Source organism: Gracilinanus agilis, chromosome 1, assembly GCF_016433145.1.
Source record: "Gracilinanus agilis isolate LMUSP501 chromosome 1, AgileGrace, whole genome shotgun sequence".
Taxonomy (NCBI): domain Eukaryota; kingdom Metazoa; phylum Chordata; class Mammalia; order Didelphimorphia; family Didelphidae; genus Gracilinanus; species Gracilinanus agilis.
This window is the reverse complement of record NC_058130.1, coordinates 741,594,941-741,606,060: the sequence shown is the minus strand read 5'-3', so window position 1 is coordinate 741,606,060 and position 11,120 is coordinate 741,594,941. Positions and strand designations below refer to the sequence as shown.

Below are 11,120 nucleotides of genomic sequence, written 5' to 3'. Positions count from 1 at the left end.
AAGCCATATTTCCAATTGCTGAATTTTATTACCATTGTAGTTGGCTTCCTTGCTATAAAATCAGGGAAATAAATTTGTTAGCTTTATATTTTGAATCATAATGTAAACTTTTAAAGTTCTCTAAGATTTCTGCTAGAGATGTTCAGAAGCTATATTTTCTTTCACTGAATTTTATTTTTCTGTGAATTTGTTTAGAATTTATTTTAAAGAGGAGGTGATAATGCACCATGGGAACGGTCCTCAGAATGTCCAGCTCCAGAGGTCCAGGTCCTTCACAGGCAGTGAGGGGGAAGACCAGCCATCACATTCAAATCTGCCCCAGTCCCCTGCAGCTCCATTTGCTCCTTCAGCAAGCCCATCTGCACCACAGTCTCCTAGTTACCAAATTCAGCAGCTTATGAATCGAAGTCCAGTAGCTGGTCAGAATGTAAACATTACCCTTCAGAATGTTGGACCAGTAGTTGGAGGAAACCAGCAGATCACCCTTACCCCTTTGCCAATTCCCAATCCTACTTCCCCAGGTTTTCAGTTTAATTCTCAGCAGAGGAGGTTTGAGCATGGCTCCCCATCGTACATTCAAGTTACCTCCCCTTTGCCCCAACAGGTCCAATCTCAAAGCCCAACCCAGCCCAGCCCTGGGCCAGTGCAGGCATTACAGAGTGTACGTGCAGGCACTCCTGGCCCGGGCCTGGGTATCTGCAGCTCCAGCCCCACTGGAGGCTTTGTGGATGCCAGTGTCCTTGTGAGACAGATCAGTTTGAGCCCTTCCAATGGCGGACACTTTGTGTATCAGGAGGGCTCAGGCATTACCCAGATTGCTCAGGGAGGACAGGTTCAACTCCAGCATGCTGGGGCCCCTATTACGGTTCGAGAACGCCGACTTTCCCAGCCCCATACGCAGACAGGCGGTACCATTCATCATCTTGGACCTCAGAGCCCGGTAGCTAGTGGTGCCAGTATGCAGCCTTTGACTAGTCCCAGTCACATTGCGACGACTAGCTTGCCACCCCAGATCAGTAGTATTATTCAAGGACAACTGATTCAACAGCAGCAAGTACTTCAAGGACAGCAGTTGAATAGACCTATGGGGTTCGAGAGACCTTCAGGTGTCTTGATATCTGGAGTTGGAGGATCTTCAGCATTTGGAATGACTTCACCACCCCCTGGACCCACCAGCCCTTCTAGAGCCATTGTGCCCCAGGGTCTTTCCAACCTTCCTCTTGCTCCTGCAGGAAGTATAGGAGTGAAAAAAGTACCTAAAAAATTGGAGGAAATTCCACCAGCATCTCAAGAAACAGCTCAAATGAGGAAGCAGTGCTTGGATCATCATTACAGAGAGATGGAGGCTCTAAAAGAAAACTTTAAGGAGTACTTGATTGAATTATTTTTCTTACAGCATTTTCAAGGGAATATGATGGATTTCTTAGTTTTTAAGAAAAAGCACTATGCACCCTTACAAGCATATCTTAAGCAAAACGATTTGGATTTTGGAGAACAAGAGGAAGAAGAACAATCTGAAGTCATTAATGATGAGGTAAGAATTCTAATACTTAATGACCGCATATTTTTAGGTAGCTGATGAGTATAATGAGTGTGACACAAAATGATCAAAATTTATAAAAATGTTATCGAAAAATATAGTTTTGAAAAACTGTTCTCTCCATGGAATATCGGTAATTTTCTTTTGAGTGAAATCAATATTGAGCTGCCCATCATTATTATATTTGTGAACAAAAGTTCTTAAACTAGAAAGTACCAAGTATGTAACTCATATAATACTCTTCCCCTTTTCAAGGTGAAAGTTCTTCATGTACCTTTGTATAGAAAAACCTACTAATTGAATCCTTGAAGCAGAATGCTTTGGGCATCTTGCTTTCTTTCCAAACCTCTCTTATCTCCAGTATTCTTTCAGTTTATTTTTAACTGATTAGAAAGAAAATCTCTATTTGGATGTCACTGTTCTCATTTTACACCTACTAATATCCCTTGTCCTAAGGAAGATGTGCCTTCGTTTTAAGACTAGTTGTAGAGAATAGCAGTAACCAATGGGAAAGGCTTTGGTAGCACTAGGAACTTTGGTAGCAGGAGGAAGAAACAAATACTAAAAACTGAGAATCCTGCACCTGTGATGAATCAGCGTGGTGTCCTTTTACATTCCCTGGCAAAATGTTCGGCCTTAAAGTAGATGCTACAATAGACTAGATAGTAATATTTAAACTATTCTTCTATCAGTTCTGAAGGTTTTAAATTTAGAAGCAGTCATAGAGAATCTGAGCTAGAATGTTAAAGGGAAAATATGGTATATTTAAAACTTTAACCATTTTTTTCTTGTGTATTTTAAGAGAATCCTGGGGTAGCTAAGTAGCAAGTAGATAAAGTGCCAGGCCTGGAGTTGGGAGGCCCTGGGTTCAAATGTGATCTCAGATACTACCCTAATGTGTGACCCTGGGCAAGTCGCTTAACTCTGATTGCCTAGCCCTTTGGCCTATTATGTCTTAGAACTGATACTAAGACAAAAAGTAAAGGTTATAAAACAAAGAATGAATCCTTTTTGCTAAATTCTTCTAGAAATATTTGAAATCCACAAGTTGATTTAGAATGAAAATGTATTTATAAATTAAGTTAACCAACAATGCTTTCAGGTTCTTTGATTGTTTGTATGTGGGATTGGTGTCAGAAAATAAGTCACTATACAAGTCTTTACTCTTGACGATAAATTATCCCATCAATTTTTAAGAAAATAATTTCTTTAAAAATGTTTTAATTCAGTGCTTTGAAAATATAACATATCCTTGCCAGACTCATGCTACAGATATGAGATAGGATTTTTGAAACATATTGCCAATTGTTGAGCTATCTGATTAATGTATATCTTTTGCATTATCTCCAGCCTTTTCTTTTTATTCTCAGGTGAATGGACCAAAACAAATTGGTTTTGAGTTTTTAAGATTTACATTCTAAAGAGGGTTGAAGTTTGAAGGACCCTCTATTTAGAGTAGGGGAAGGAACTTTAAGATCATCTTGTCTAACCTTCTCCCATTGCAATTTTCCTTCCCTCCTTCCATTTTCCAAATGGGGAAATTGAGAGAAGAAATTATTTCAGTTGGTAGGATCATCAATTTTGAGCTGGAAGGGACCTTTAGGGCCATCTCAGCACAGCCCTCTCATTTTGTAGAAACAGAGACCTAAGGAATGACATGACTTTCCTGGGATTATGCTATAGTAAATGGCCTAAGATGAACTTGACCCCAGCTGGGTATGCTAACTGGAGACTCAAGATCTACAAGAAATTCCTCTTTGCCCTTAGCCAAACCCTGCCCAAGCCAAGACACCACCCTGCTTCTTCCTGTTTCTAACCCCTCCCATTTCTCTCATCTTTCTCACAACCCTCCCACCCCTTCTTTCCCAGATATCCTTCACATATTCCCCTTGGTCTGGAGGAGACCCTCCCCTCAGGGTTCTATCATCTCCTGCTTATTTCAGTCCTGATCATCGAAAGCTTTGTGTTATCCAGTGGCAAAGAGATCCTCTTAGCTCTTTCTGGAACTTTTGGTGACAGGGTCTTGGCTGAAGTCAAGTAGGACAGGGCTAGCCTTTTAGGCAGTGGGATAGGAGGTTGGCTGTGTAGGATTTGGGAGGATCTGTGAGATTTGAAGGGCACAGTCCAAAGACCTCGCCCTAAATGACCTTCCCCACAGAGGTAAGAAGTCCTCTTCCTATAAATTTATTGTTTTGGGGAGGAACTCACCTGAAATCCCTTTTGAAACCTAAAAATGGAGAGGCAGTCTGACTTAGTGGATATAGAGATACCTGGCCTCGGAGTCAGGCTGACCTGGATTCCAGCCTTGCCTAGGCTACATGTTGATTTTATAAACCTGGGCACATCACCGACCTTTCAGTTTCCAAGACCACCTGGTATGTGATGATGAGCAGGTGCTGATTTACCTAGACACAGTCTTTCTTCGTCTCATACATGCACCGCTCCCCACTGTCATGAGACTAATGGAAATGGTAGTCAGAAGAAACCATCATTGTCTTAGATGAATTAGGTTCTCAGAGATTTAGCTAGCATGTCAGAGAATGAGAAAGGAGTAGACTTTTAAAAATGCATATGCTGGGGGGCAGCTGGGTAGTTCAATGGATTAAGAGCCAGGCCTAGAGATGGGAGGTCCTGGGTTCAAAACTGGTCTCAGACATTTCTCAGCTGCGTGACCCTGGGCAAGTCACTTAACCCCCATTGCCTAGTCCTTACCAGTCTTCTGCCTTGGAACCAATACACAGCATTGATTCTAAGATGGAAGGTGAGGGGTTTTTATTTTTAAAAAATTTATATGCTGATTTTAAAAAAGGACTCCATGCCCTTATTTTATTTATTTGTTTATAGATTTATTTTCTAATAGGGTAATGATGCATTTTGAATTGTGGTTTATATTAATGACACTGGTTTTGGGGGATCATTTGTTCAATTTATTGGATTTTCTTTCTAGTTCATTCATCTCAGGCAGCTTCAGTTTTTTTATTTCTTATTTTCAAGCTGTAACTGGACCCTTGAAGTAAAATACCATTCGACTTAGACCAGGTTAATATAATTTTGTCAAGCATTCACTCAGGGAAGTGATTTGTTTCCTCTTAGTTTAACTGTCAAAAGCTTTTTTTTTTTTTTTTTTTTTTTATAAAGTGCTTTTTGAACCTGAAAGCACTATGTAAATGTTAGCTACTGTTATGACTTATTGATTTTATCTTGCCATAAAATGAAATCACAATATGTCAGCGTTACCTTCTTTGTTTGTCCTCTGTACAGTTTTTGTTTTTCTCTCTTTTCCCTTTTTAAAGCACTTGCAAACCCCGAAAACTTCCTTCTCTATGGGGAAAGTTGATTGCTTTAGAATCCAGAGTAATCAGTCACTGGGTTTGTCTCTTATTGTTCAGGCTCTCCACGGTAAAGACTGGTGGGCCAAACTGTTGTCTCCTAACGTAGGAATGAAACGTGACCGGTCTGAACTGGACTCCAGAACTACAGTATCAATGATAAGTTCACTCTGTAACTCAGCTCTTAAAATTAATTCTATTGGAATAAAGGTATCCTCTGAAGAAGATTAAATTACATCCCCTCTTCACTGAGGATCCACCAGTTTAGCAGGCAGTGGTTATACAGTATTAATCAACCTAAAACTTGTTTTCCCTTTTCCTCCTTTCCCCTCCAAATATCTTCTCTCAGGTAAAGGTTGTGACAGGAAAGGATGGGCAGACTGGGACTCCTGTTGCTATTGCAACCCAGCTTCCTCCAAATGTTTCTGCTGCTTTTTCATCCCAGCAGCCATTTCAGGTACTTTTCAATGGTTCTAAAATGTAGTCTCATCCTAGATTTTAGATTCGCCCACATTTGGTATTTCCTAGAATTCAGAGGCTTTTCAAGAACCTATACCTTGTTATTAATCAAGTACATATATTTGAAAGGTTTTTTTTTAAGACTTCAAAATTTTAATGCATTATTATTATTATTTTTTCTTTCCCTTGAAAAGAGAAGAAATGAAGTGATCCTATCCTCAGATTTGGGGCTTGCTTTCATTAAATTTCACCTTGAGTGTTTTTTTTTTGTCATTGTTGATTTCTTGAATGCCTTTGATTCTTTTATGTTTTGTGCAATTATGGTTTGTCTGGAATGTAAATGTAGATTTTGTTTGCTCTGGGAAAGGTACTTCTTTTAAGAGAAATATTACTTGTAAATTCTCTTCTTTCCGGGAACAAGTACTTTTAATAGTTGTACTTATAAATGTTTAATGTTTTTTTTTTCTCCCAAGAACAGAAAATGAAATGGTAGAAGTAAGCCACGCTCAGTAATTATTTTCCTGTTCTTTTTTTCTTCGTATTTCATAGAAAATAATAATATGTTCTTATTGAATTCTCAGGGAGTAATTAAAAAAATTTAAATTTAAAAAGTTTTTTTTTGTTTTACACAATTACAGCCTCTGATTGGTGCGTTCCTCTTGTCCTAGGTCTAAATTTACATAGTTGTCCCATTTTCTGTCTTGCTGATTCTATGTTTTACAACCACGTGGATTAAAATCTGGGAAATCCTAATGCTAAGGCTCTATGTATCTTCCCAGATTATAATCCCAGGGCTACTGCTGTGTGGTTTTCTAAGATTATAATCTCCTTGCCCCAATTAAAGACCTGTTAATATAACTACTTTGGTAGTTCTGTATTTTTCCAGGTCAACATTACTATTTATAAAATAAACTTTCTCCCTTCCCACTTTCCCACTTTCATGAAATTCATAGACCCAATCAGCTAGCTACCAGCATATCCCTTGGATACCATCATTGCTGCTCTCCTAAAATCCTTGAATTTAGAGTCCTCCTCCCAGCTCACTTCCTTAATCTGCTACCTCAAATGCCCCTGCACCCACTAAACCAGGCCTTTAACACCACCACTCTCTCTATTCCTATCTATAATCCTTCTATAATCCTCTAAACCTTTTCAGTTTACCCTGTTAGGGCCTTAGCCTCCATCCAGCTCCACTTGAATGACTGACTGACTGACTGGATGGATGGATGGATAAAACATTTAATAAGCACTTACTATATGAAAAAATGTGTGCTAAGCACTGGGGATACATGTAGCAAGTATTCCTGTTCCCAAGGAACACATTCTAAAATGGAAGGTAAAAGTTAAAAAAAAAAGTATACATTCTACTGGAACAGGGAAGAATATAGCATGCACCAAAATATAAGAAAGCAATGCACTTCTTTAATGTCCTTTCCACTGATAAAATCCCATCAGTTTCTGCTGTTGAACCATTTGACACTGTCAAGGACTTTGGTAACAAGAAATTTCTTTTGGGACCTTTTAAAAATTGTGGCTGTAGCTCCTACCGGAGCCAGGCTGTGTCTCCAAAAGAGCTGAGCTGCTTCCCAGGATGATGGTTGGGGCACGGGGCTGGAAGCACTGCTATTCCCAATATGGCATATGCTTCCTCCACAACTTTTTCCCCCCTCTTTATTCCTGCTCTTCTTGCGCATAATTTTTTGACTCCACACAACTATTTATTATGCTCATAACATATTAATTCATTCAAAAAGTATTTATTAAGCACCTACTGTATGCCAATTGTGCTACACAGCCTGTACTTTTTGGCCTCTAAAGTCTTGATTCTTCCAGTACCTACTTTGAATGCCTTGCTACCATTCTCCACTTACTAAAAAAATTTCCTGTCTGATGTATGTGTTCAACTTTACTTCCTTTATGAAACCTGATTACTCCTAGAGTAGTGGACTAGTGGGAAACCTTCTCTTTGTCTAAGTTCCTTACCCCTCTCTGGATTGTCCTTCCCCATCATGAAGTCCTTGGGAAATCTTATCCCTCCTCTCTTCTCCCTGAGGAAGCCTCACTGCTTCCTCTGGGCTGGCCCTCTTGCCCCCTGAGTAGTGATTGATAGACAGTGGGTGGGGATGACTGGCAACCCCTGCCCACTGGATCCCCTCCCCAGATGATTGCTTCGAAGGCTGGTCTGGAAGCAAGACAAGCGGTTTGAGGTTGCTGCCATTTCCTGAGCTCTTGTACTCATCTGCCTGTTGGTGGCAGTTGATCAGCAGTTGGGGCTGGTGGTGATGAGGAATGCAGAGGCTAGGCTGAAAGTGGGACAGGTGGTCTGGGGGTGCAGCCACTCGCAATACTCTTACACTCCTGGAAAGCAGCTCCTATGGAGGTGTAGCCTGGCAACCAACTGCTCCAGTGGGTGCTATGGCCACAACTATTTTTTTATTCAAAGATATTTTATTTTCCCAATTACATGTAATAATTCTCAACATATGTTTTCTGAAATTAGAAGATCCAAATTATCTCTCTTCTTCCCTTCCCTCCCCCATCTTGGAGATGACAAGCAATCGGAATCTAGGTTATACATGTTTTAACATGCAAAACATACTTCCTATTGGTTGTTGTTATAAGAGAATACTCAGATAAAACCAAAACCCTAAAATCAAACCACAAATAAACTAAGGTGGAAGACTGCGCTTTGATCAGCATCTGACTCCAACAGTTCCTTCTCTGGAGGCAGAGAGCATTCTTTATCATAAGCCCTTCAGAATTGTATTGTAGAGCTACACCTTTAAAGGCTCACCATACTTGTTGCTATCATCTGGCTACTCTCCAGCTCATTAGTGTGATGCCTAGAACCGAACCTAGTGCTTCAGCTGAAGTCTGATGAGGTAGGAAGCCATTATCTCCGTCACCCTGGGAACATGGATTTGCCCTACTTTGGCTGCCCTCTCACACTTTTGACTCAAGTTGGTTTTACACTCCACTAAAATCCAGACCTTTCCCAGAATGCTGTTATCTCTCCTTGTCTTAGTTGTTTTATTTTTCTTGTGAAGTTGATTTTTTTTGTAGCCTAGTATAAGATTTTTCATTTATGTCTAATGAACTTTGAAAAAAAATTAGATCCAGCTCAATACTTTAACTTGTCTATCAAGTTCCTACTGGATTCCGACTGTCACCTCTAAGCATTGGGCCATTAGCAAAGGGGATGCATATGCCATTCCTGCTTTTTCCCCAGGAATGGATAAAATGTTCAAAAGTGCCAGCTCAGCTAATAATATGGTCAAAAAAGTTAGTGACACGAACCTGTCATGGCCTTGATGAATCTATGCTGGCTTGAGGAAATAGTTGCTTCCATTTTTAGACTGAAAAAAAATACAACTATATGCACTATAGTTTACCTAGATTATTGTGAACTCTATTCTTATAAATTATATTCAAAATGCATTTCCTGTATAAATATTTTAGATGATAGATTTTCTTGAAAACTCTTTCTCCTAAAATATTGTGGAACTGAGTAATACTAAGAGCACCACTGAACCTTGAGTTCCTCTAAACCTTGCAAGGGAGAGAATTTGGAAGATGATGCAGAGGATTCTCACAAAACCCAGCACAGTAGGCACTATTATTATTCCCGTTTCACAGATGAGGAAACTGAATCCCAACTAGAGTAAATGACTGGCTTTTAAAGTCACGTAGTTAGTAAACATCAGAAGTTCGATTTGGACCCAGGCCCTCTGACTCCAGTGCTCTTTGTTTTGTCTGTTCCACCATGGTCTGCCAGCTTACATGGCAGCATAAGGGAGGGGGTGGCATTCTAGCAGGAAGCATTTTAGGAGGGGGTTTCTAGAGAAGAAGCAGCTTCAGTGGTACCTAGCAAAGGTAGAGGAGGAGATCCTAGGGTGAAGGGATCATCAATAGTAGAGAAGGACTCAGTCTTCAAGATGGAGAGAGGGAAAGAGTGGTGATTCTCATGTACTAGAAACTTTCTGTGTACATCACAGTCACTTACCTTTAACTTAAAGGAGAATCTTTGATGAAAGAGACAGAACATTGATCTGTGGAAGGATAACATCTCCTCCATGATTACATCTTTCACATTTATAAGAAGTCAAAAATAAATGCCTAAAACATAAGATTACAAAGGAAATCAATTGTATTCAGGAAGTTGTCTATTTTTTAAAAGTCAATGACAGAAATTGTGAAAGTTGTGAAGATGACTTTAGAGCTGGAAGGGCTCTTAGAACTTATTTGGTCCAGTCCTCTTATTTTACCATTGTGGAAACTGAGGTCCTCTCAGGTAAATGAGTGGCAGAGTCAGGCTCGAGTCATAGGGTCATTGTCCCTGTAGAACTGGAAGGGATCTCAGAGATGACCTAGTCAGACTCCCTTAGTTTATAGCAGAGGAGTCTGGGTGTGCTCCAGGGTCACAGATAGAGGAAGTGGCAGAACTGGGATTTGAACTCTACTTCTCTTCTCCAAATTCAGTGCTCATTCCATAGAACCACATTGTCTCCCGTTTAAAAATAGGGGTATCATTGCATAACTGAGAGAGTGGTGGACCTGGAGTAAGGAAGACCTGGGTTCAAATTTAGCCTCATATAGTTCTGAGCTTTATGACCCTGACAAGTCACGCCATCTTTGTTTGCCTCAGTTTCCTCCACTGTAAAATGAGAGTACTATCAGCACCTCCCTACCAGGGTTGATGGGAGGATCAAATGAGATGACATTTGTAAAGTACTTAGCACAGCATCTGGCATATACTAAGCACTTAACAAATACTTACTAAAATAAAAAACAATTCAATTCAAAACCTATCTCTGAGACTTATTAACTTTGTGACCTTGGGCAAGTCTCTTAACCTCTATCAACAGGCAGCTCCCTAGCATTTATATACTAAGGGAGTTGTAGTCTCCATTGTTAGATGAAATTCTCACATCTGGAGTTTTATACACTGACAAAATCTCATGCCCTTTGAATATTTGAGTATTTGTGAGAATATTCAACTTCTTCATTAGCTGAATGTTAGCGAATTCTGTCAGACTTCTTTGGATTTTTAGTGGAGTTCCTCTTCCTTCAACTGAATGGGGAGAAATTCTGTTTATTTGACTAGAATGTGAACCAATGGGGGCAGCTAGGTGGCTCAGTGGAGAGAGAGCCAGGCCTAGAGACAGGAGGACTTGGATTCAGATCTGGCTTTAGATTCTTCCTACCTGTATGACCCTGGGCAAGTCACCTAATCCCAACTGCCTAGCCTTTACAGCTTTTCTGCCTTGGAACCAATATTTAGTATCGATTTTAAAACAGAAGGTAAAGGTTAAAAAAAAAAAAGAATGTGACCCAAATAGCAAAGAAGGAACATGGTAGAAAGTGTACAGAATACATACATAACTAATCACAATGGGGCTGCGAATAACGTCAGTAAGGGTTTCAAAGTAGCATCTCATTCACTCTAAGGAATGTAATAGCAACAGATGAAACTGCTTTAGTATACTGCTTCTTGCATAGGGCTTTTTACCCTGGTGTCTGTGACCTTGACTTAAAAAAAATTAGAGAACTTTCAATATGATTTATTTTCTTTGTAACTATGTTTTATGCATTTAAAAACGTGATTCTGAGAAGGGGTGCACAGACTTGCTTCTTCATACTGCCCAAAGGTGAGAGAGAGCCAGAGAGCCAGAGAGAAACAGAGAGTGAGAGCCAGAGAGAGTGAGAATGAGAGAAAGAGAGAGAGGGAAAGGGAGAGGGAGAGGGGGAGAGAGAGAGAGAGAGAGAGAGAGAGAGAGAGAGAGAGAGAGAGA

The 11,120-nt window shown here is 40.0% G+C and overlaps 1 protein-coding gene across 1 annotated transcript in view; it reads left to right on the top strand.

The window, feature by feature from the left end:
- Positions 1-205: 205 nt before the first annotated feature.
- Positions 206-11,120, top strand: part of LOC123244541 (E1A-binding protein p400-like) — a 105,182-nt gene continuing 94,267 nt past the window's right edge. Inside the window, exons 1-2 of the mRNA XM_044673054.1 lie at positions 206-1,534; positions 5,219-5,326. Of these exons, the coding sequence (XP_044528989.1) occupies positions 221-1,534; positions 5,219-5,326 (1,422 nt within the window). The 5' untranslated portion in view covers positions 206-220. The remainder of the gene's footprint in view (positions 1,535-5,218; positions 5,327-11,120) is intronic.